At 36.9% G+C, this 26,795-nt stretch overlaps 1 protein-coding gene across 2 annotated transcripts in view; it reads right to left on the reverse strand.

Annotated features, from left to right (window-relative positions):
- Window positions 1-1,916: 1,916 nt before the first annotated feature.
- prkcaa (protein kinase C, alpha, a) overlaps window positions 1,917-26,795 on the reverse strand; it is a 124,423-nt gene continuing 99,544 nt past the window's right edge. The window contains exons 14-17 of one of the 2 annotated variants that reach the window (XM_072384574.1): window positions 23,109-23,189; window positions 21,444-21,551; window positions 14,836-14,976; window positions 1,917-6,255 (exon numbers count right to left, since the gene is read on the reverse strand). In XM_072384574.1, the coding sequence (XP_072240675.1) occupies window positions 6,091-6,255; window positions 14,836-14,976; window positions 21,444-21,551; window positions 23,109-23,189 (495 nt within the window). In that variant the 3' untranslated portion in view covers window positions 1,917-6,090. Of the gene's footprint in view, window positions 6,256-14,835; window positions 14,977-15,828; window positions 15,898-21,443; window positions 21,552-23,108; window positions 23,190-26,795 lie in introns of those variants that run through there. The other variant, XM_072384575.1, reaches the window with a different exon arrangement.

Genomic DNA, 26,795 nt, shown 5'->3' on the forward strand with positions numbered 1-26,795 from the left:
CAAGAGAGGAGGATGTGTGGTTCTTATCTATTCTTTACCCCATTGACTTTCATATGGTAATTCAATGTTAACATTTGGTCTCATGTTGATGGGAAAGGTACAGACTTGTTAAATTGATGTCAGAATGAATCCAGCACAAACCATGTCTAGATATGGGAACTCATTCAGTCTACGTGTCTGACTAAGCACCACAGCTGATCACAGGCTGGAATGAATAAAGAAGCTGTCATCAGCTTGGCTCTGACTTGGACTTTTACACAACCGCTCATTGGCCTAATTGGAATGTAATCAGACCCAAATTTTTATTCTAGTCTGACTCACTCCATCTTTCAGAAGCTTATTTTTCACACGCTTCAGACTTGTAAGCAAACCTTTTCTGACCTCCGATGTTTTTTAAACCTCACTTTAACAATCAAACATCCATATGAGTGTGAGCATGGACCTTGATGACATCCTTTATGAAATTCTGAGCACTTGCTGACCAGTGCAAAGTCTGTGTTTGGTTTCAACGTGTAGTTGGTGGATGTGCATCCACAGACTGCATGAATGCATGCATCAGAACAAAAATAAAAACATCTTAGCAAGAGAGGCAAAGTGCAAAGTGTCCAAGGCTCCAAACTCAGGAGTTCCCTTCTCCTACTTGCATTATCATACAAAAGAAAAACATGAACAAAATCATAAAAATCATTCAGTAACTGGAGCATCCAACATGATAAATGGTCCATAATTATTAAGTGCCTTTTAATTTCTACAAAGTGCTCTACAGTGTCTTTCTCATCCACCCATTTGCATAAATCTTCAAAAAGTTCTTCTTGTTTAACGTATTTACATTTCTATACAGCACTTTCCTATATCACACACTTGTGAGCGTACTAGGGTTAATATGTGGACGCAGTGTGATGTCCAAGGACACTTTGACACATGGATGGGCTGGAAACTAAACCACCACTCCAACATCTGAACCAAGGCCAACATGATGATCCAGAGTATAGACAGCCTCTGACAGGGGGCTAGAAAAAGCTGCTGCCTCTTATAGAGAGAGTCAGTGTAATCTGTGAGGCTAAACTTATTTTTTCTCCAGCTGGAGGAATAAAATGGCATCCCTGTGACAGTGAGGTAAAATGGAAAAAAAGGAGACTTGAGGCAGGAATTTTCCAAAGGCATTAGAAGTTAAACACCATAATTTGACCACAAGAGTGTACAGAACAATAGCTCAAAAACTAGGAGCTTTCTACAACAATGTAGATTGTTGTAGAGAGGAGTTTGGCTATTCACAAGCCATGGTAAATGTGGAACTGTCATCTTGTCTTTCTCTGTTTGTTTCCCCTATTCTTCATATAATGCAAACATAAATAATGCAGATTTGGTTACAAAGCCTGCTTCAGTATTTATTCACAAAGATACACGTGCATCACACTGCTTCAATAATGCATCTGTTTTACTTAAGGCCAGAACAGAACTGATAACATACACAGAGATGCACATCACTTGTTTCTGCTGTTTCCTTATAGTGTGTGTGTGTGTGTGTGTGTGATTGAAGTACAACCAATAACTGTTAAACAAAATCTCACAGGCACACATCCAGTATAGAACTTAGAAGAACTCACTGTGCTCTTTGTACACATTTGTTATCTATGCAAAGTTTGAGAGACTATGACTCAGGAAATAAGTGTGGGGATCGTAGGTAAAATAAATGAGCATGTTAAAAAAAAAAAGATAATTTGGTTTGTTACACATCTTGAATGGATTTAGAGACATTGTTATAGCAGAGATAAATAGCAAAGATTAAGAATGTGTACTTCTAATGCTTTTTGTGATACACGTGTGTGTGTGTGTGTGTATATATGTGTGTGTGTGTAAATTAAAAAAAATACATATATCTTAACTTTTACACACACGTAAGAACTGGACTTGCATAAATGTAGACCTCATTTAGCCTTTTATTTATTTGCATTATCATACATTAGGTACAAATGACACAATCAGTTACGAGGTTAAGTAGCTCAGACGCATTTTAAAGGTTTCAGGCTGACAAGGAAAACAAAGATACACCATTTGCAAAATACAATATATTCTTTCTTTTACAGTCTCTGTAGGTATCTACTGTAAGTAAATTATGTACAAGGACAGGGGTGCAGAGATTATAAATGAACAGAGTTATTGAACATGTTGCTGTGTGGAGTCAGATATAAGGCATTCTTGCACATCACTGATCCTGAAACCTGCACTTTCAAGACGACAGCAGTTTTTCTTCATCTCTCAGGACACAGCAAAGAATAATGGCTGACTAAAATAATGAAAAATGACACCATTTACATTTAAAGGGGTTAGACTGTAGGACAAGCCCATTTAAAAAGGAAAGCATCTCTCGAACCTTACATTTGCCATTAAACAGAATTTACTGGATGAATTCTGACAATCAAATTAAACTAAGATGAAAAAGCTCTGGACATCTAACAGAGTGTAAAGAAAGTAAAACAAATATATTTGGCTTACTCCCTTTCCCATGGTGCATTAGCAGGACACAACAGAAAAGAGGAAAAGGTGGAATTGATGCCATCTCTGTAGAGTACTTTGCACAAGGGAAATCAAGTGCTTTCCTGAACTGGGACTTCACAGGTAAAAGGAGGAGGAAACTATCAATAAGGTGATGGATTGACTTAGCCCAGGCACAGAGAAAGGAGGGATAGGTCAGTGTGGCGAGGCACAGGGATTCAAGAAATCATTGTTTATTCTGATATTTGTTTCACAGAATCTAATCCATCACCTGCTCGTTGTTTCTTCACCACTCTGTCATCCAGTATCGTCTTTTCCTCTAGTACATACATCTATTTAAATAATTCACCATATAATTCAGTCACCGATAGGCACAGGGAGGCAAAGGTAAAGCAAGCAGAAACAAGGATGAATCCAGTTGTACTTTTTAAACTGTAAAGGTTATTGTTGGCAGTAAGATTTTTTTTCTCTTAGTTTTCTAGAACTTTTAATTGACATCCATATGAACTGTGAGAGATGATCAAACACAAGGAAAGAATAAAATAAAGAAAACATTTAGTAAATCAACTACTTTGAAAGTTATCTAATTACAAGATACATAGCAATGCAGGAAAATTGTATGGAGGTTTAGGTCAGTGAAAGGAAGATGACTATTAAAAAGAATATGTACAGTACAGCTGTACAAGCTGGGGAAGGCACACAAGGAAGGAAAATCTTATTCTTTTGTGCTCACTGCCAGCATCTTAACAGATTGCAAATATAGTAAGACAAAAGATATTCTATTAAAGGGATGGAGCCACACTATCAAGCAGGGCATAATCACATACAGAGGTGCAAGATAGGCTTTGATAAGACCATTACTGAGCAAAGTCTTGTGTATGTACAAGGATTATCATATCTAAGTTCTGTGAAATTTACTGTAAATGTTAAATTAAATGTGTCACAACTTAAAAATGCCCCCCTTCTTTTGACAGTTTTGCCCAAATTCAGAAAATGATCAAGTGATGATAACAGGAGAATTCACTAACATGCAGAGTAACTTCACTATAAAACTTTCTGGCACTGTTAAGTGCACTGACACATTATGCAGTGGCATACTAATGGCACCATGCTACTATATGTTTTGTGGCCGACACAGAAGCTGTCACAGTAAATCATCAATGTGACTACAGCTAGTGCAACGCTGTTATTGTCGGGTCTGGTGTTCTCCAGGTTTGGCACGTGCAAAAGGTTGTGGAAGATAGAAAACACAGAGGGAGAGAGCAACTCGTGGAAAAACATGGACAGAATATTTAGGTTTCAATAGTTCCTATCAACATCAGAGTTTCCTAATGTGATAATTCATTTTACAGAAGAGAGGACTGATCCAGAACCAGCAGCAGCAACTGGGTCTCCTGAAGTAGTCAACATTCCACTTAAATCTATAAACTTTAATCAAATGTTAATTCTATGTTATTTAGCCCCTGAGGATCAGTAATATGAACTGTTTTGGCAAAACTGCTGATGTTTTTACACCTAACTTACCAACATCAGTACCACTGAAAGTCTAACTGGTTTCAGATCAGTACTCTTATGGTAACTATTGTGAAATGGGCCACTTTATTTTGGCCAATCAAGATGTATGCTGACAGTAATAATCCTCCCTAAATATGAATGTATGTCTCAAGACTGAAGAAGAAACAGTGCAAAAGTTCAGTTTGTAATAAATTGAGCCTGCAGACAAAGAGCCAGTAATGTAATGGAGTATGAGCAGTTTGAAACATTTCCAGGAATAGTTTGACAACTTTTCAGTCATAACTGAAAATATGTCATCAGGAATCCATCTTAAACATTCAATATAGATATTTTCTTCAACACTACAAAAGATGACTCTTAAAAGTCAGATTTGACTGTAGCTTCACTTGGACACTGTAACACTCTGGAGTTTCATACTCAGCAACATGCAGCATTTAGCAGATCACATGCATGAATGAAACCTACCAACAGCATGCAGACACAGAGGGACATTCAACAGCTGGAGATGCATTCAACCATCACAAAACTGCAGTCAACATTACTGATAATTATTTAAAAAAGGAAAATAAAAGTTTGATAAATGTGACAAAAACAGAACTGATATTTTTCACAATTAGCTAAATCTGGATTCTTTTAAAGACGTTCAGCTGTTAAAAAGGTAATCTGCACTGGCTTACACTCTCAGTGGTTTAAGTTTGTATACAACATACAAATATTGGCTTATCTAATTAATGTAATAAGCACATTCATGTGTTAGTAGAAAAATGTAACTTGATATACTTTTTTTCAATAACTCAAAATTATTTACAAAGGAGATTCACACTGATCTTTTTTTTTGTTACATTAAAATATTGATCTGATCTAATGGAAAAATAGGAGATCACAAAAAAGTAGAAGAGTAAAAAGAATTCTATTCCTAAATATTCTCCAGAAACACAAAGGGACACAAAGAATAACTTGACTAAAGATTAGTCTGTTGACTCCAAATGAAAGATAAGTTTGTTCTTGTGACAACAAAGCAACTCTGTATGCAACAAAACATTGTATATGACATCAGATGAGACGAAATGTCAGCTTCTGTTAAGACATTTATGGCCAGTGAGAGGCTTTGTCGTCATGAGTGTTTAAATATGACAAACTATAAACTGTTAAGGTTTGATTTCATGGTGGATATAAGCAAGTTCTGATACTGCTCATATCTGAAACTGATAAAAGTTTAATATGTGTCTACAGTGTCGACAGAATTATTGGAAAGATCGGGGTACAATCTGCAGCTCAGTAAGGGCAAGGAAACAGCTGTGTGTGAATTGTAATTTTCAACACTTCAAGATAAGCAAAGTTTTGACAAACTGGAACTAATGCTCTCATACCTACGAGTCTCTAATTTTCACATCTTTAAAGGATGCATATGTTCATCACATAACTGCTCCTTTTTTACTCGACTTGCTACACATAAAGAAAATTGAGACTGGCTAAAATAATCTTATACTAAAATTTTACTTTATACCATCAACATGAAATAAAATGAGAAGAAAACTGTAAACATGATACAGGAAACATTGAATCACATAGTGCTGTTTCGACACCTGCACCACCTGTCCTTCATATTTGGCTATAGCATCTACATCGCCTAATATGTGTTTCTCAATATGATCATCCACATAAATACATGCTGCTACCCATCAAATGGATCTATGGAGAGCATTTTACCCATTGAGATTTGTAAACAGATTAATTTATTCTGTAAGTCTTATACTGGCATAGATTAATGAAGCCTGACCCTTCTGTCTTTGTACCTCTGGGTTTTCGAGGCACATCCCTCTATTGTGCCTACCCATCATCACTGAAGGAAATCATGCTGTCGGGGGGGCCAAAGAACCAAACTGAACTATCCAATCCATAATCTACACTGGCAGAAATATTGTACAAAGCAAATATGCATGCCTGAGAGTCATGCTTATGAATTACACCAATACATTAGGATCTATTGTGGGACTTTAAGCTATAGTTAGATGTCGATGGTTGGTTTAGTTGGGCGGCTGTTAACGGGGAGGTTCTTCAAAGGTTTTACCATCCTTCTCATACACTGTTGGCGAGCAAAGGGTGCACAAACTGTGCATTGATGAAAGAAAACCCTGCAAACTCTGCCTGGTCGATGTTGGCAATAACCAGCTCATCAGGTGGTGTGAGCTGGGGCTGGGTGCGTGTGAAGAACTTGTCAAAGTTCTCTGCCCCTTTGCCACACTGCAGAAAAGACAGAAAAGGGAGAAATGTTTAGACATCAGGTACAACACACAATAAGAGAAAACAAGCAAACAACAGACAGTAAAATGTGGCACACAAGCAGGAGTGTAAAAACTGTCATTCTGTTCATGGCCAGCCCACAGCAGTTCAAAGAAAACACCAGTCATTGCATTCAGCAGTATTTTCTTTAAAACCTTTGCAATTTTTACACAAATAAGCCCTTAAAAGAACATACAACACCATAGTCATCATCAAACATTATTAGTTACTGCCACCATCATAACAGTTCATATTAAAAATGTGACTGGATGGTACAAAGAGCAACATTTGGAGCTTCTCATATTTCCGTCCTGACCTCAGTTTACATAAAAATGGACGTCTCACACTCGATCCCAATTTTTTTCCATTGCAATATGTTGTATGAAGTTAAAAAAAAATCACTTACATTCTCATTCTGAATCACAAAGCATCCCTCTAAATACTGAAGTAACACTGCCACAGCTGTGGAACAGCAATGCAGCTTCAAATAAAGAATGCTCTGATTTGATTTGATGAGAGGAAATGGAGTAAGCACCTCTGCCATGAGGGGCTCTATGTTTCCACTGACCTCATAAACTGTCGGTAAGCAGATCCTCTATTTTGCCTCAGGTAGGAAATATACTTTAATCATCTTACAAAAGACTGCAAATTATATCTTGAATGAGCATAGCAGCAGAATCAAGGTGGAACAAGGTCACAGAGGGGTTAATTAAGGTGTTTATGTGAGAGGCAAGCTGTCATTATGTGACAGGCAACATCAGAAGTAATTCATGTTTCCATGATGACATAATCATCAAATAAAATAAAAAATGTAGAAAGGGATCATGCCTCATGGTGACAGCATGAACGCCTCAAAGCAAAGGAAAGACTAGCATATTTGGAGATGTGGACGTGCATGTCATCTTTCCGTTTTAACCAAATAAATTGTACTCACATGTAAAAGCACATTAGGATTAAAAAAAACTATAACTGGGCTAGTTTAAATATTGAATATGTGAGTATAGTTGGTTTTTGTTCTAAGTACTAATATATTGTGGTACATGGGATGAGTTTGGGCTGTTGTTTGAGCAAATTTAACACTGCACACATAAATTCCTCAATCTCATGTTAAGTATTGGTAACTTGATCTGAAAGAAAATGTGTGAGACACAAACCAGCAGACATTTGTTTGGACTATTAAGATTTGCATTTACAAACACATTTACTTTCATTTGCATAGTTAGCAAAGACACATTCTTGTGTCAAACATATTTATTTAAAAATTCAGTAAAAATAAATGAGAAAAAATGTACACAAGCAAGTAAGTGGGAAAAAGATAAATCTGTACATGAACCACTATCCTCATTAGCTTTTCCACCTACACACTGGGCTCACTTACATGTACGCATGGATTTAAAACCACACAAACACAGACACACACACTCTTATAATCAGTGAAAAACACGCAAGCATTCATATTCCCTGTAGGACGTTCTCCTCCACAGCTGGCTGTAAGTATAAATTATTCGGTGAAGCCAAATTTCATGGAGCTCTGACAGAAGGCTTGAAGAGAAACAAAGGATGATGGCATCCAAAGCTCCTCTGGCACTGAATAAACACCAGTGCCTTGAACTCAAATGGTACAGAAAAATCAGAATCTTCAAAAATCACCAGCTTTAGGTTTATTGGTTACTATCAATATGCAGTTTAAGTTACCGTTTGGATCTGCATACCTCTCTTTAGTTAACGTTTCTCATTGTCCTTCTGATTCTCCAATCACACTGAAGATGATAAATATCCCTTTAAGTTAGATTCCTCACTGAGCTGGTTTCTTTTTTTTTTTTTAATCATGCTAAACATTTTTTCAAACAGTTTAGTCAGGTTGAGGCATCTTAAACTTTCTTCTGATGTAAATCCTACTTGGCATCTACTGACTTCTTTTTGAGCGGTCACACTTATGAATTATTGTAATGACAGGGATGCTGTGAAATGTATCTACAGCTACCGACGTGGCCCCTTATTTGTTGGCACAATTAGCTGTTGTTAAAGTTGTTCATCACTTCCATTGATATTTCTCATATCTTACATCACTGATAATGACAAAAAGATTGTTAGACGATTTGGAATAATACCAAATTACCATTTTAATTTAAAGGAAGGAATTAAAACTAAAGTTATTTATCTTTATCATTTGTTTTCAAAGAACAATGTCTTTACCCTTAACTGGATGAAGCCTCTTTTTTTGGAGGGTTTATGAGAAAGTTGACATTTTGTCAGGACACAAACTTCAGTTAGTCATTTCACATCCTCTCATTTTTTTTCAGGTTTTCAGTCAGTTTTTGCAGTTGGTATTAGGGCAGTTTGAACCCACAGTCCACAGTGATCTGGCTTTTAAGGTACTGACTAACTCATGACAAATGGACTTCATCGTCAGATGTCCTACATTTCATTCTCAGACGTGACATCACTGTCGGCCAAATGTGTGTATATTTCTGTTTACATGAGCATTATTAAGTGCGTCAAGAATTGTTTATCAGACATTTCTATTTTGAACACAGCAGAACACAAGAACATGAGCGGACCAATGTGTGTAAGACCAATGGGTTTGCGTGCAAAGCTTTTGTTGTTTGTTGTCACCAGCAGGTAACATTTGCTGGAAGCCACCACCAACCTGTCAGAGTGGATCGACGGCAGGGCACACACTTCAAGATGGGAAACAAATGTGGCTCTGTGTGTAAGTGTTTGTGTATGTGGCCTCTGAATGTGTTACCCATTACAGAATACACCTTATGGGTAATCGCCAGCATGCTTCAACTGATATGTCTCTCCGTCCACTTGTCTTCTTCCATCCATCACTGACCATTCATCGTTCAAGTGAAGCAACATACTTTTAAACCCAACCTCAAGCAGCGACCTCAAGCAGCATGATGTCCCTCTCTATATCCTGAAGAAGTTACTCTTTGTGACATCAGGCCGCTGCTTCCAGGCAATACTCAAACCAGTTTGTAAACATAAAGCATATGTGTGTGATGAAGCTTCAGCTGCAGAACTGACAGGCTTGAGTCGAGGAAATATTCGCCAGACACACTTCATTTATTCCCATCTGTCTTGTTGTATATATTTATTCATTCTTTTTATATTGAAGCGATGTGAGACTATTGGATAGCCTTCCATGCACTGTGACACAGTGTCCTAGATGAGTTTTTGACCTACTTTCTTTCATCTTTAATCTCTCTCCTTCTCTCAGTGCACACATACAGACGTGCACGCCTCGGCACTCAAGGATATTAAAAGAACATTCAGCTACTTAGGATGATAAATGAGTGCCTGCCTCCATTAGGGTAGTGCCAAGACACACACACACACACACTATCTTTTTCCGTACTTTCTTCTCCTTGAGGCCAACTGTATGCAAAGCTCTGCATTCTCAACCTCTCCCACACATTATGCTTTATTTGTTGAATTGTTCTTTTGCCAACATAAGTGAGCAGTTCACACAGAGGTATGAGCAATTTCAACGTAAACTATCTTTGAAGTGGGGAGTATGGATGTACGGTATTCTAGAAACGTGTTTCTGGTCTCTGGAAAGCTGTCCTACAGTGACACTTATTAACTATTTACATTTAAACACATTACCTCATGAATCTGTTATATTAATATATCACAAAGTATAGCTGAAACCTCTTGGATATTGGTGCAGAAACCAGTAATAAAGTCATGAGTTTGGCTTTGCCTGAAGGAATTCACCTTGGAACATATTAGCTGCTCAAAACATCCCTGGTCCAGCTTTGACAAATAAAAAAAAAAGTTACATTTATTTAGTTTAGTTTCTGTAGGATCTAGACGATGCACAAGCTCAAACAGTGGAGTAATTTCAACTGAAAATATTTATTCAAATTAGATTTACGGCTGATTACTGTCTGAACAGTAAAATGACAGACTGGACTTTTTGATTTAAGAAACCAGACCGCTGCACCTTCTTTTGGCTCTGTTTTCAGGCATTAGAAACTTTCATGTTATAAAGCGCTTAACATAGCTATAGATTAAATTAAAAGCCATGAGGAGACAACAGACTTTGGTCAATCAAAGGTCAGGGGAGGTGGGATAAAGAGAAATAAGGTTCCAGCGAGAGTAGAGCGTGGAAAATGAATTTGCAAAAGAGCAGACTTTAACCCAGGAGAATGGGGTTTGATTCCAATTGATGGTGACCTATTTACAATATATATTAATGCTCATCTGGTATGAGGGACTTAGGACAGAACGGGAAGAATATTTCCAGCTCCAGCTTTAATACATAAAACCAAACAAATAAAATAACAGAAATAAATGAGAAATAAATAACAAATTAGAAGAAATGTACTCTCATAACACCACATCAGAGAACAAAAACATAGAAAAAAACAAATACAGAACTCAAAATTATTCATATTATGATCCACATGAAAAGAGGAGAGCAAGACATCTTTAGTCAAGTTACAACAGTGTTTGTCTTTGCCTCTTTTTATTAGAGTGACAGTGAGTCATAACTCATCCATTATGTCATCGGCTTCTATGTGTATGTGTTTATGCATCTCATATGCAGTGCGCTTCCCTTCCTTGGACACTGCTCCAAGACATTTGTGTTATAACTAAATCCTCCCACTCATGGTTGGCCTCTCTCCCTTCCGTTCCTTCATTTACTATGAATCAGCAGCTTCATATTGACCCACTTTTTCCATAAATTGATGTAAAGTGTGTGGGCATCCAGTGTGTTGTTTTCTGGACATATTAGCCTGATTTAAAATACCCCCACTGTTAGCTCAATGTTGCTTTGTTACCTACAGCAAACACCTGTATAGTGACAGCACCAAGCCCTATAAATATGGATCAACACTAACCAAGCTTGCCTTGGTGCTCATTCTACCGCACTGACTTTGTCATGTGTGGTGTCTGAAGTCCTGGTCCAATAGATACAGATGGTTTGAATCTCTTGGCTGGGTGCAGCCGGTGTATTGATTGCAATTCCACAGCTGTCACAGGTGGATGAAGTGAGATTGAGAAGCAAAAAAAGGAGAGAGGCAAGAGGAGGAGGAGCTGGATTCGAGAAGAGTAAATGGGATGGGTAAGGGGTGAAAAGGAGATGTATAATGACAGCCATTTGTTTGTGATGGACACAGTATTACATGGCATTGTTAAATGGACATGATGAATCTATGGTGAGAGAGATCATGACTACCATAAGAACTGAGCTTATTTATCACTCCCTTTCTGTCTCTCTCCACTGTCAACCTTACCTGCACCTACGACTACAATCATGCAAGCATGCACTGTGCAAAGAACATGCGCATTTGCATGCATCCCCCTGCCTGCAAAATCAACATGAGCAAATATGTATGCTCAGAAGCTTTCCACATACTCCAACATCGACTGCCCCCCTCCCGCACACACAGCGACAAATTTACACAAATACAAGAGGATCTTCCTCCCGTGTTGTTCTAAATCTGTTAATCTCCATCTTCTCCGACTCACACCTGCAAACATACATTTTCCCCAGACATACAAAGCACACAGAGCTTTTCCATGACACACAGCACATCCACTCAGCAGGATAATAAACAGTCAGAGGCCAGGAATCACCTTATTAGAGGAACTGGAGCCCTTGATGACTGATGTTGATGAGAGCTAAAATTTTAAAAATGAATATGTAGGGGACATACACACACACACACACACATACACAACATTGAGTGACCTACTTTCTCCTATTTTTTTCTCTTTAAAACACACAGCTTACATGAACCCTGTAGTGAACCCTTTAGTATATATTAGCATAAACATAACATAGACTCAAAACATTTAGGGAGGAAGAGTGTGTTCAACAATACCGCCTGCAAATTGAAGGGATTTCTGAACTACTTCTTACCCTAAGAAAATATGTGCAACATACTTTTAAGATTATCAATTATGAAAATACAATAGAACTTAATATCACTTATAACTGATGTCATATGCAGCCAACGGCTGTGTTTTGATCACACAAGATTGACTTTAGTGTATGTTTAATGTGAAAACTAACTAATAAAGCAATGCCATTATTTGGCGATGTTCTTAAGCTCTGATTGTGGCCTTGTGATGAAGGACAGGCACATAAAATCCTAAAAACTCAGAGGGTAACTCCACTGGTTTGACTTTCCTTGTTACACACATCTCTGACACTATCAGTCACTCTGGATGGGTTTTCACCAGGGTTCTGCAGTCATTGTACATCAGCTAGCTCAGTAAAAATGGATTCATCCAGCACAATAAAATAGTCATCACTGTACAGTTAGAGCTAAAGATATAACATAAGTCTAATCTATATTAAATAACAATATCTTATAATTACCTATATGCTGGTAATTAGTATCTTGCTCATGTGCTAACATGTACTTTGTGGAGATTATTACAATTATATTGTAGCCTTATACCATCCAGTGGGTGCAAGTGGACTAATAAAACACGATGTCGTCCATCTTACCTACTGTAACAATGCAGATAGTTTTCATTGTGTTTATTAATCCTTATTTAGTCATAAATAATTTGATCTTTTTTTGCCAGTGTTTTGATGTATTCTTTGAAATGCAGTTTCAAAGCCATAGAATGGGTTTTTCTTCTGAAAAAAGGGAGCATTTGGTTGTAGTTCATTAAGCTAAAAAGGTGCTATGTGTTTAAAACAATACGCCATGAAATGTGCTCTCTGTAGGGACCGGTGTGTAACAATTACTAGCAGTCAAGATGGAAATGGCAACCATTTCAAATGCAATCCACTCACTACCTGCGTAGCAACAAAGTGCATCTATATTGGTAAGATAAATTACCTGCTGAGGAGAAAACAAGCTGGCTACAACATAACGTTTTCAATAATGATTTTCATTTGTGATTTACATCTGAGAAAAGCCACACCAGTGTAGATTCTTGTTTTCTGCCTTTGGCTTTCCCAAATTTCACCTATTCATGTTTTTGCTTCTTTGATGCAGCTTATTCATGTGTCCTTGGCTGTTCTTGCATTAAATAAAAGTAATATTTTCCATTTCTCAAATGCATATCCTCAAACTTTTTAAAATACCATCCATACAACCTCCACTATATCTTCTTTGTACATCCTGTACAGTGCTCTTGTTTTACTTGGCTGTTATAGTTGGAAAATGTACTTATCAATCAAAGTGAAATCCAAGCTTTCACAGATTTCAGCAATGTTTATTCCGTCAGTTAGACAGCGCACTTTCCTGACAACAGAGTGATGTTCACTTTGCATGACTTTTTTTGTATGGACACAAAATAAAGCAGACAAGGCGAAACATAAAGATAATGTTAGCAGAGTTTGCTGATAATTAGCTTTCCCTTCAGTTAACTATAAATGAAAGCTTTCACATTTTATCACATAATATGAATATGAATCCATCTTATGTGACTACGTCCCTGTATTCTGCAGATACCTCCATTTTTATTAACAAGAACTATTTCCTGGAGTGAGTTTATGTGGTAAAAAAAAAGAAAAAGAATTGGATCAAATGTTAATAAAACCACATGGAGAATGACCGCACTGTGTGCTGCACATAGATAAGGAATATCTGTAATCTGTTCGTGTGAGTCTTTGTGTTGTTTGAGACTGGGTCCATGAGAACATCTGAGTAGTTCAGATAAGCTTTTTTTCAGTTGTATTAGTCAAACTAAAAGCATCAGCTAGAGTGAAGATAGAAAACCATTTTGTGTAAATCTCATTTTAGACGACATGGCTATATTACAAAAAGCCAGTGATTAACATTTCAACTTTGGCTAGACAGTGACTGACTGACAATTACTTAAATGTTTTCCTCATTTTTGAATATAAGTCACAAGTCAAAGAATAAAATATAAAGTTATGGAGTTAATGAGGAGACACATTACTGCACAACGGGAGAGTAATCAGAGACATGTTAAGCTGTAGCTTCTCATCTGTGTTTGTGTAGTCTGACAACACTGACTGAAAGCTGTTGAACAGAATGGTAAACAAGCAGAGAACACTTAGCCCCCAAGAAAGTAGAAGTCACAGCAGAGAGGCATCAAATGGCTTGCCATAAAAGATTTGTTTTGTGATATATTTTTATGGATATATGCAGTTTGGAGTTCTGTTTACCGTACTTGTCTTATAAAAAAATTTAAAAAATCACCGGCTTTAGGTTTTGGTAGGTAGGTAGATATATAGCTAGAAAGATAGATAAATCTTTATTGATCCCTCAGGAGTTTCCCTCAGGGAAATGAAGAAATTCCTCACTTATATGCATGAAAATGGACTTACTAGTATCCCAATGACTGTCTCTCTTGTAGATGTGATGCTTCATGACTCACCAAAACCCAGTGCAGCCACAGGTGAGACAAACATCACTGCACCTCTGGTGCATGTAGCACCACATACTCATTTATAAATAAACCAAAAGTATCAACAACAACATCATAAAAGTGTTAGGTCTTATATTGAATAAGGTTAAACTTCTGTTCGACAGAGGCTTCCAATCCTCTTAACTTTGGCTTCAGTACATTCATTGTCAAAGTGTGAAGACTTACCACTTTAGGCTTGAAGGGTGGCTGTATATCTCTGTTCTCGAGGCGATCCCAATCGATCCGTCTGAAGAAGGCGTGCTCTCTGATGTCCCGCTCACCCTCAGGGCCACAGCCCAGACGTTTGGATGGATGTTTGGTCATCAACTGCTCACAGTGAAAAAAAAAAGAAAGATACAGGAAGCATGGACATGGATTAAAACGTATTTCTGCATAATAAGCTAAATCATTGTTATTTCTTCTTCACTGAAATAGAGTTGATGAAATAAAAAAAAAAACCTGAATTCTCTCTGATTAAAAACTTTTACTCATATAAAATAATATCATCTTAAAATAATAATTAAAAATTATATAAAATATAAATCAGAAAGAAAAAAAAGCCTTTTTATTTTATTCAGTTTCTAATTCAAACAGGGATTACTTTCACTTAAATGATGCAGAGTACAAGTGAATATCTTGTAAAGTGACCAGTGTGTCAGGAAATCTCCTACATTCTGTTCTTTCACTGATGTCTTTTGTAATTTGATTCCACCTCTTTTCTAGGTCAGCAAATGACAGCTAAACAGATGGGTCTGAAAACGAGTGACATAATTGCTTCTCCTCCTCCTCCTCCTCTGCTTGTTCTGCCTTTAGAGAACTGCTGCCACTTCCAGTCACACCACAAACAACATGAGGACAGTCTGCACTTTGCTAGAAATGTGAAAAACCCCCAAAAAGGTTCAATTCCCCACAGGAAACGTAAGCAAGAACAAAAAAAAAAAAGAATGGTCATGTTGAATTAACCATGAGACAGTTTTCCTTAGATTAAGCAGTGTTAAAATAATGTGGTAATATAACTTTTACCTTAAATGTTTGTTAAACTTTCTTTTGGGAAACCTGTACATTTTGATAACAACAGAGCCAGTAAGTGAGAGGAAACATTCAGGCCAAACCAAATTTTAAATGCATCTATGCAATGCCTCCTGATAATGGGACATATGTGCTGAATGGGGTCTTGGTAATTTTACAGTTTATTACTCACATAGATATTTTGTATTGACTTTCCATCAGTGCAGTAATTTGTCCTGACTGAAAAGCAAAGAAAGACAAAGTGCTCATTTGAGATGGATGAAGAACCTCGTGGCTTTTGTTCAAGGACAAAATGACTTGACTGAGTTAATTCAAACGATTAAAGAGGCTGACTTTTCTGTGCTTGCATTGTGAACAGAGTGTGTATTCTGAGTCATAAGTTCAAGGTCAAAGTATTTACATCCATGATTAGTCAGACACATGCACACACATTTGAAATACTGCAATACCTCAAGGTAAGTGATGCATACTTTCATATGTAGAAGTCACCTTGACAGTTCTCAAAGAGTATTTGACATATTTACAGCGGCAACTAAGACACAAACACACACACAAGAACGAATTAAAGATTCCTTATTACAAAAGAGGTTGCATGAAAATGCTTAAATTTTGTACTTAAAATTTCACTCAAAAGTATTAAAAAGTTCTCCTTATCTTGAACATTATAATCAAGTAGTTTGTTGAAATTAGGTGAACTGTTGTACCTCAGAAACCAACTTACTCATGTGCCAAAGAGAAGACAGTTTTATGTTTGTGTTGTGGGCTGCTATCCCGATGATGCCCGATGATTCTCAGGGGTCCAGTCTTAGACCATTAGTGTGCCTAATTCCTATTAATGATTTGTTGAATGTGTCAAATATTCTTTCTCCAATATTGTGTGCAGATGACACAACCGTAGTTCTTGCTCACTAAAAATTGTAAGCACTGGTCAAAGGTGCAAATGTTGGATTAACTGAATATGCTACAACATTCAGACTAAATTGCTTTGAATTTACTGCACACACACACACACACACTCACACACACATACAAAAAGATTCACCAAAGAATGATTGCTTTTTTGGCAGATGAGTTTGAGTTGGGAAAACAGACTGACTGGGTTAGCAGAAATATGAATAAATCTAGAGATACAATAGTGAAGATTAATCAACTTGCTACTGCAAATTGGCACAAAAGTTGTATTGTAAATTAATTCTCATTTCAACATTCTGTAGCATAGATAACTTTTCCTAACAAATTTCATAAAATTTGATCCCGCAGAATTGTTTTGATGTAACTAAAATTTTATCACAGTAAATATCCCCATCTATTCCCTTTGTTTAAGAAAATCCAGATTCTTAGGATTTGAACAAATTTTTAACATGTCCTAAATAAACATATTTCTAATACATCCTAAATTATGTTTTTTCTTATTGATTTCCAAATATGGACATTTTTATTTACAAAAGATACTCAAGAAAAGGGGAATATGCAGTTTGAATCTTATTTCAAACTCACTTTACTGTTCTTATTTAACTCATCAATCTTCAGCTCTTCATCCACATAAATTTATTGCTTATGGTGTCAATTTTTGAGAAGATATAAGGGATACCTAACAGGGGAATATATTTTACCACCTGGCTAAAAACTATTCCTCTATAAAATGTTACAATAGATATATTTTTGTACATGTTTTTATGTTTAATTTTCTTCACTTATAGAAACATGTATCATTACAAGTAGTAATGTATAACAGTTAATGTTGGCATAGAAGCTATTATATGTTAGATATTTATCATCATATGCATACTATTACACAACCTGATATTTTTAGCTAACATCTGCATCCTGTTGTTGGTGTATTTTGTTTTCTTATCAGTCGTGACCACTTTTGTATGGTAATGATGTTTTGGATGGAGGCTTTAAATAAGTCTTGCAGGCTTTCTGTCTCCCTCTCTGAACACTATACTCTGTTATTATTTAGATTTTAGAATTTTTGTCTGTTTTGTGTGTTCTTCATTGTTCTAAATGAATAACTAAACCTTAATTTGGTTTTAATTTGACTGAACTACCTTTGATTCTTTTCCTGACAAAACAAGAAATCTAGAAAACTTCAAGTTAAAATGACAAGATGGAAACAGAATGAGCTTCAATAGTTACAAGATAATGAAATATATCAGTACACTATCAACTACTTTTATTTAATTAAGAAATAGTCCTCAAATAACATACAAGAATCTCTGTTGTCAATACTGAATTTCAGAGCCAGTTCATTTGCTGCTGGCCCCTCATTCTGGCTCTGGCACATTTGAACTTGCTGTGTGCACTCAGCTGGCAGAGTGCATCAGACAGCTGTTTACAAGGAAGAAAAAGTCATTAGCAGTTTTCTGTCTGTTCACAGGGCTGTCAGTTACAGTGAGAAAGTACCTTGCTGCAAACACACAGCTGTCACCACAATATTTTATGCTGTTTTTAGGGTGACTCTGAAACACTGGTCCAGAGAATAGAGATGCTTTTAAATTTCTAATTCAAACTGAGATTCTTGCTGAAACCATGGGTTTATTCTCTGGGAATTATAGGTATAGTCGTGTATCATCTCTGTATAGATGTGAAGCCATGTGAATGGATAACAAGGTCCAAAGAGGTTGTATATATTGCAAAGAGAAGAGGTCCCAGTACAGAACCATAGGGCACCCCAGCAGAGAGGCAGCAGAGCACTAGTGTTTGTTCTTGCTGTTAACACTTTGAAAGAATCCCCAGTGAGGTGTGATTCAAAGCAAGATTGTACCCTACCTGAACAGATGGGATGGAATAATTTATCATGTTAAAGGCTCGAAAGAGGTCAAACAGGGTGAGAATAGAGGAATGTGCTGCAGCCGTAGCAGCCGTTAGGGCCTTTGTCAAAGACAGCAGAGCTTTCTCAGTGGAGAAGAGGTAATTCTGCAAAGGGATGTCCAAGACCAGTCAGAAAATGGCTCTTTTGATATCCTTTGGTAGGAATGAAAGTAACAAAACTGGTCGTTAGTACCTGACCTTCTGAGTAATTTTTTTGAGCAGGGGTAAGTTTGCCTGCCACACAAGTACAACATATAGTGTGTAATTTCCTCGTAGCATTTTGTCATCTGCTTTCCTTTTTTTCTGTATTTTCATATGCTTAATATGTTCCTCTCTGGCTCCCTGTAAATGATCTGCCTTGTCACTTTATCTCCATCTAACTATTCTTTCTCTTGATTTTTCCACCCCTGTATCGCTTGCTCGTTTATGGGTCAGGCTGCTGTCAATCCCTATGCCAAACACAACCCAGGGAACTGGGCTGTGTATACACAACATGCAGTCGTGTTTTCATCACTCGAGAGGACATTACAATGAGTTGCATTCAGCAGGGTTTATAATGAAATAATCTATAACCACTACTTGCCAATCCCTGACCATAAATAGCAACATGACACCTGTCATGACTGACATTACTAGAACTTTTTTTCCCAAAAAGATGTCCGAGATGTCCATGTAAACAGCAACGTCCCCACAGCAGGAGCATGAGGAAACACACACACATCACTAAGTACAATAAAGGAGAAAGGAAAGGAAGGGGGGGGGGTTAAACAAGTGGATTTGAGGAAGGGACAGGGAGACAAAGCACATTATTGCACAGCTCACTGCCTTTGCATTGCCTCTGTATTGAAAAAAAAACTCACTTGACAATATATCTGAATATTCCAAGTATAACAAGTGTTTAAGGCCATTGTCTTGGTTACCTCTTCCCTCCATGTGGCTAATCCAAATTCACTGCCGGCACAGCCTGAACCTGATTTCATCTTTTACAGTTCACCTTATGTGGCTCTCATGTCATCGGTGTCTATGACACTACAGACGGATGTCATAATCAACAATTATCCAGAAGATTAATTTATCTAAAGGTTAAATGTCTTTATCCCCAGAATAAGCATTGAAACTTGAAAAACATATTTCAATTCAGTAACAACTCCACAACTGTAAAGAAAATTAACATCCTTGCGCCCCAAGAAAAGACACTTGAGAACATATAGATATTAATATGTCTCCTGAACTTTGCTACCAGGCCAGAGTATGCTTTGAAAACATTTTCTTTCTTAGTTCTGCCTGTTAAAAACAGTAATTTAGTGATTAAATGGCAGCGTTATGACAAAGAATAGGTGATACTGAAGTCATTGGTTATATTATATTTGTTGCAGCCAATACAGCCAGACCCAGTATGGGAGAGTCCAGGTAAGAGGAGGTTAACATGCAAAAAAGCGAGTGTATGGGCAAATTCTACACATGATTTGCTTTATTAAGTTATGCACCTGAGGCAGTTATATGAAACCCAAGAATTTCATTGTATCTAATCCACTGGGCAAGTGTCCTAAAATCTGTTCAACACGCACTGAATCAATTTACTGTAAATTGCCCTTCAATCTGTGGAGATTCAGTTTTCCTTATACAAACAGAGGTTGAAACAGGTCTGCTACCCCTCATAGTGATCAAATCACACAGGATCAGTTAAGTGTCACGAACATTTTTGCCAAAAGACTAACGATGGACTATCCCAACAGGTTCCACAACAGGTACGGCAATTGCAATAAAACCAAATACATTTATAGTATGTGTACATACTGTATACATATATTGAGCAGAAATCTGATGAGACATTTATAGTGATGAGTTAAAGGAGAGGAGAAACAGATGTAGAAATATCTTGATATGACTGAGAAAGAAAATCTGTACATATATCTGCATATAGTTGATAGTAACAGTGAAAGCTTTGTGCAGAAATAAGTCTGATTTATAACACCTCACTCATTTACTATTTATAGCTGATTTAATTAACAAAAAGTACAACAAACTGTATGTAGTAGGGCATCTGCATTTCCTTCAGTATTATTGCTACTACTGTGTCAGCATGTTTCCTCCAGCATGAAAGTTGGTCTCATGTAAATGAGAAACATATCAACTCCTTTTTCTATACATATGGTCAATGAGGCAAAACAACACACTTAATATATCATTTTAATTTTAATAAATAATTTACACAAGGGATAGATACATTTGCTTCAGAGGAATTTCCTTTTGGCTGCCTACTTTTTACAGTTTTATGTATGAGAACTGTTTGTGGCTGATTCCAGTAATGTGGTCAGCAGCTAAGAACAAGAAACTGCTTTTGCCCAATAAACAAAGCAAGATGACATTCAGTTTTCAGTATAGCAGTTCATACTGAACAAACCTTTAATTCTAATGAAGCTGAGCATACTGAATAACCTAGTGGGTCTCCAATCAGTGTTTCAATAATGAATAAGTCAAAGACATTAGACTGGGAGGAGAGAGAATCTCAGCTTGAAAAATCACACTTGAAAAAAAAAAAAAAAACTGTGACAGAGCCTGTCTCTTCTCGCTAAAGCTGAACTACCGTGAAAAACTTGCACCTGTCTTAAATGAAATTCAGCTACTTTGGCTTCAGTGAATGGCGTGAAAGATACAGGGCTTAAACGGCATTTGCAGGATTTTTTTTCCTCAGGTAGGAAAAGCTTCTGGAGGAAACATCCCGAGACGAACAGGAAAATTAATTAAAGTGACAGATTTAATATTGGATGGTTTAAGTGCATTTTTCTGAATTAGTATTGTTTTTTTAAAACTTATTTAGGTACATAGATGAATAAATTAATAATAAAAAAAAAGCTGTCCTGATCACAGGATCGCATTTACAATAATGGGCTTAAATTTACCCAAAAACCGTTGAGTATTGAAAAAAAGATGAATCATCATCTACTCACCCCTTTGCAGATGGAGACAGCTTCTTTGGACAGGGACTTTGGGTAGGACACATTGTGCTCCATAATGGACTGGAACAACTCATCTTCATCCTCACCATCAAATGGAGGCTGTGGGTGGAAGGCCACAACATTCAGAATCCATTATCACAGTCTATAAAGAGTTTATAAATAATTGATCCACAAATAGTTGATGTTCTATTAACAAGCTTTCACTGGTAAAACAGTGTCACCATGTTGCAGCAAAAGGATACAAACAGCGGTACATTTGCAAGGCATTTATACTTCCTATTCTGTAAAAGTAAAATCAACTCATTTTCTGAATATTGACAAAAAGAGCTAAAACAAAATACACAAGTTGGAATAAATAGGACAAAGTTCAATGAAAAAAATTCAGAAAGAGAATAGTGAGAACGATAAGGACATGAAAAAGTAACATTAGGGACCATGTTTCACAGGAATACCTTGCAGGGCCAGTGGAGTGGATGACCCAGCTTTCTTCCCTCCTTACTGGGTTGTTATCATCAGTAACCATAATACGAGTATTTTGACAGTCCATATAATGGATTATTCGTCATTTCCACTCCACTGGCCCCTTCCACTAGACAAAGTCTGTCTGCAATGAACTATGAATCTTCATACTTTGCAGTGAGGAAGTGAATGTTTTCATTTACATGAACTTACTTTTGGCTTTTTGGATTGAGGTCACGACAAAGAAATGCTGATTTTAAAAACTCATTATCTTATTTCAATATTCTTAATTAGACATTGTTTTTAATTTAATGTATTTCAATAAAGCCTTTTGAGGCTTTTCCCTTTCAAAGGGGTAGGGCTGTTAAAACACTTTATACTGATGTGGGGAGATAAGTTAATTAGTCAATCAACATGCATTAACCAATGTCTATATAGTCAAACAAAGGTATGGGTATGCTTTTTAAGTGGATGTTGTTTGTTCTAACTACAGTATCCACAAGGCAAAATGGCTTAGGGGATGATGATGATGTAGCAGTCATGATAAAAAGCTAATGCATGGCCAATCTATAAATAGGTCACATTGTACAAATATAACCACCAAATGTTTATCCTGTTAGATAATCAAACACAAACAAGATTGTGGAAAATACGTTTTTTACAAACAAGGCAGTGTAAGCATAAAAATGTTTTCGTATGATGAAAAATGTGTTATGAATACAGATTTGAATACAGATTCAAGAACGATAACAAAAAGAAGAAAAAAACACTTCTAACTCTGGAAGCAATATATGAAACTTTGGTGCAGCTCCTCAGGAAGCTGTCTCTCTTGGCTTGCTGTATTCTATTTTAAAAGACGGCTGCTTCTTTACAAGCCAGCAGATTATTGACATGCTCACTTGAACTGCTAAGAAAATTGACTCATATTTGCTGGCAGAACACCATACTGTGTATGGGATAAAACAAGGATGGTGGCAGTTATTTCATCCAGAAATAGGAGAATTTTAATTTGCTCAATTCGTGCACAAATGCAACATCATTTCTTGAATTAACCTTGAGTTTTAGTTTTAGTTTTAGTTCAGAATAGTAGCCAACAAGCTCAAACAGCTTTGTGTGAGGCTGGCAGCATAGCCTGTAGTGAGCAGTTACATAAGAAGTACCATTTTGTGAGTGTGTTTGTGGATGTGCTCCACTCACCTGTCCAGCCAGCATTTCATACAGCAGAACTCCGTATGCCCACCAGTCTACAGAGCCCCCATATGGCTGATATGCAATGATCTGTGGAGGAAAGAAGAAAAAGGGTTAAACTCAGTTAAACTCAAATCACTTTTATAACTCAGTCGACAAATGTTTGCAAAATGATTTTCAGAAATTTGTTTCATGTTGACATTCAACAGACATAAGCATTTAACGTTTTACAGCAGTCTTAAAAATACAGTTTAAAGGATTAAAAACAGCAACTGACAACAGCTGACAACAAACTCGCTTTTTTCCTCAAGTGATTAGACTCAGATAAAGTATGAGGTTTAAAGGAAGGACGTGACGAGAACAGTGACGAGACATGAAAGCAACAAAAAAGGATACATAAGTAACCTACAAATCCAAGACAAGAGTCACCTTATATCATTTAAGAAAAAAAAAGGCTGCTTCTGAGGTGGAAAAATTTCAAATAATGATACAACTTTATGTAAAGAGTTGTGAAAACTGACAAAGATTAACTCGTTACTGAGCTGGGGACCTTTGTTTTATGTTTTTAGTGGACTGCAAAATTATTATTCATCTAGTTTGTTTTGTTTTAGATGTATGACTTGGTTATATCCAATATCTAGTATGTCAAGCAGACATGTGCTGTGTGGAAGGGCATCAAAACCTCCACCAGAAACTCCCAGGAAACCTCTCTCAGCTTTGACATTTTCCCTGGTGACAGAAAGATTTCCTGTGGGTTAGACTGACACCGGTCAAGGTTAGAGCTCTCATCCGTTCTGACCCGATTCGCACCTCTCCATTCATACATCTGGCCATTACTAAAGAGCTGCTTCTGCGATACATAACAGCAGTCGATGCAATCATGGTCATACATGCAGTACAGCTTCATATACACTCATGCACTCTTCCTCATACACAAGAAATGCACCACAAAACTCTAACCAACACAAACAACCTTAGGTGTGCTTCATCACTAGTGTCATAATTTGCTTTTAGGTCTCCTTCTGAGTAACCTCTGCTACACATATGTAGCCCTGAGACACTCCACCAGCTAAGTAACTCAGACACACATACAAAAAAACCCATGCACATTGTGCTGCATATGAGAGCGAAAACTTACGCATAGACACACAATTTCTCTCTGAACATGTATACACATAAACAATAGGCGCACACAGCAATTTACTGAGGTGCTTGGAAGCAGATCTACCTTGTTTATCACAACCTTCACTGCATCACACCTGACCTCTGCCTCTTCCATGGTAATCCAGAAATACACACAAATATACACAGGTGGACAAACACTCCTCCAGCCAAAATGCAGTCCTGAGGGCAGCTGGACATGCACTATATCCACATTTAAAAGGCAAGCATTTGCACAACCTTGGATGCACATGTACAAATGTGCATTTGGATGTCATTTAAACTATGAGAGCCACAGTAACTGAGAGCAATGCTATGGCAAAACAATTGATGCCACGTGCTGCTTGGGACTTCACCAGCATTTTTAATGAAGAATCTTTAGTGAATTGGTGTCTTTTTAAAAATAAATTGTGTTTTTCAGCATCCATCTTTGACACTGAACATGTTTCCTTATCTTTAAATGGTCAACTTTATACAAATAATATACAAACCTTGCAGAATCTTTCATATAACTACAGGCCACAAAGATGAGGGCTGTTGTTGCCTGTCTGATGAAAACATCCTAGAACAGAGGTTAGCTCCTATCACATATACTCAAGATGAGCTGCCTGCTGAAGCAGATGGCCTCACCCTGCTCAAACAGATGATAGTTGTTTTGGATGAACAGAGGAATGAGCTTTGACACAATAAAGAGCAACTGGTGCAACTTCAGAGAGTAAAAGATAAATGCAGAACAAGAGTGGAGATAAAAGATGGGACATCTCCCTTTGTTTTCTTTTCTTCTTTTTCTGGACAGCATACTTAATGTGTGCTGATAGTTAACGTTTTTCTTTCATTCATGCATATTTACACAATTTATGAAACTTATCATACCGGAGACATTTGTGCAGACAGTAACTGACAGCCAGATGGCGTTTTCCATGAAATTAGGAGGATTAGCTTAATAAAGCCTATGCAAGCACATCTGGACAGAAGAAGAATCTTTACATTTATACCTCCTCACTGAGTGGAAATGGAGGACAGACTAAATGCCAGTGATTTAGAAGGCCAAGGCAAATGAGCAGCACAACTTTAGAGTTTAAGGTAATACAAAAAACAAGTCAATTATTAATAACCAGTAATACAGATTCCACTTTCATCTCAACTCAACTCATGATATATATTTGACTGAACGGTTGAAGTCATGCAGAATTCATTCACTCATCTCTATTGAAGAGGGCTGAATAATATGTTCATCAGTTCAAGTTCTAAAAATCTGAATAGACTGAAAGCACATATTGTTTTTGGCTTTTTTTTTTAAAGAAATATGAAATGGTCTTTGATGGAAATATTATTTAATCATGTCTGAATTTTGTAGATTATGACAATGGTTGGAGGCCTGACTGAGAACTGATGGCCGGGTAGAAATGCACAAAACCCTTTTACACAGCAAAGTAAAGGTACAATAACACAACTTAGTATGAACGGAAATACCATCAGTGAGCAATTGCGAAGACTGCTGCTTCAGATATCTATAAGGCCCTCAATTAATACTAAAGAAAATGTAATAAACATTTATCAAATTGTTTGAGTTTGTATTTCAAATGGATCTAAGCAAGAATTTAGAACCATATTTCTACCTTGAATACACAGACAACTTGGTGACTAAACAGCTCACTTCTGTCACTCTCATTTGAGCACAAGTTAATAAAGATCACATAAAGCTATCAAACCTTTAAGAAATAAGACTAGGCTCTCTGACCAGCTGGGAATCACAGTTAGCAATGCTGTACCACTGAAGACTGTTAATCAAGATAACAGAGATCACACTTAAAAAAAAATGTTTAAACATAACAGAGTGTAGTATACAAAAAGGTTTCTGTTAAATCCTTTTACAATTTCCCCACCATGGATGTCGGTAAGGTTGTGCCAGAAACCACTTCAATTTGTCTTTAATTGCAATATGCAAACAGAAGATATTCATATGTCAGCTACCACTAATGTATTTATACTTTTATAATACAGTTAGAGTATTTTAGACTACAAATGTCAGTCATTCCTATATGTGCAGCTTTGTTAGTTTCCTTTAGTTTGTGGTCAAGTAAAAAAAAAAAAAAAAAAACTGACTCTGCCTGTATTGAACTTTGAGCCTGAACTGCATTTTAACTGCACTACTGTGTGTTACCTGGTGCATTAAGACCTATACAAAACATGTTTTCAAGTTAGCAGTAATACTTTTATCAAATTGCTGTGATGCATCAGTGGATCGCTGCAACTTCACTTAATTTGAAAGTCACGACTGTGTTGATATTTTTAGCTTGAGGCTTCTGGAATGTTTTATCAGTCACTGCGTATTAGCTCTTAAAGATCATAATTACATGAACAAATAATTATGCTAAAATGTTGAATACATACATGAAAAAATAGGTTAAAAGCTCAGCTTGCAAAACTCTTTACATGAAAGCAAAAAATGTATCTAGTGAGGGGGTGAGAGGCCTAAATCCTTGCCTTTCCATAGTGCTTTGGTGAGAAGGCAGCAGGGATAAGACCCTTTTG

This window comes from Leuresthes tenuis, unplaced genomic scaffold (assembly GCF_036924035.1).
Source record: "Leuresthes tenuis unplaced genomic scaffold, fLeuTen1.0.hap1 SCAF_4, whole genome shotgun sequence".
Lineage (NCBI taxonomy): Eukaryota > Metazoa > Chordata > Actinopteri > Atheriniformes > Atherinopsidae > Leuresthes > Leuresthes tenuis.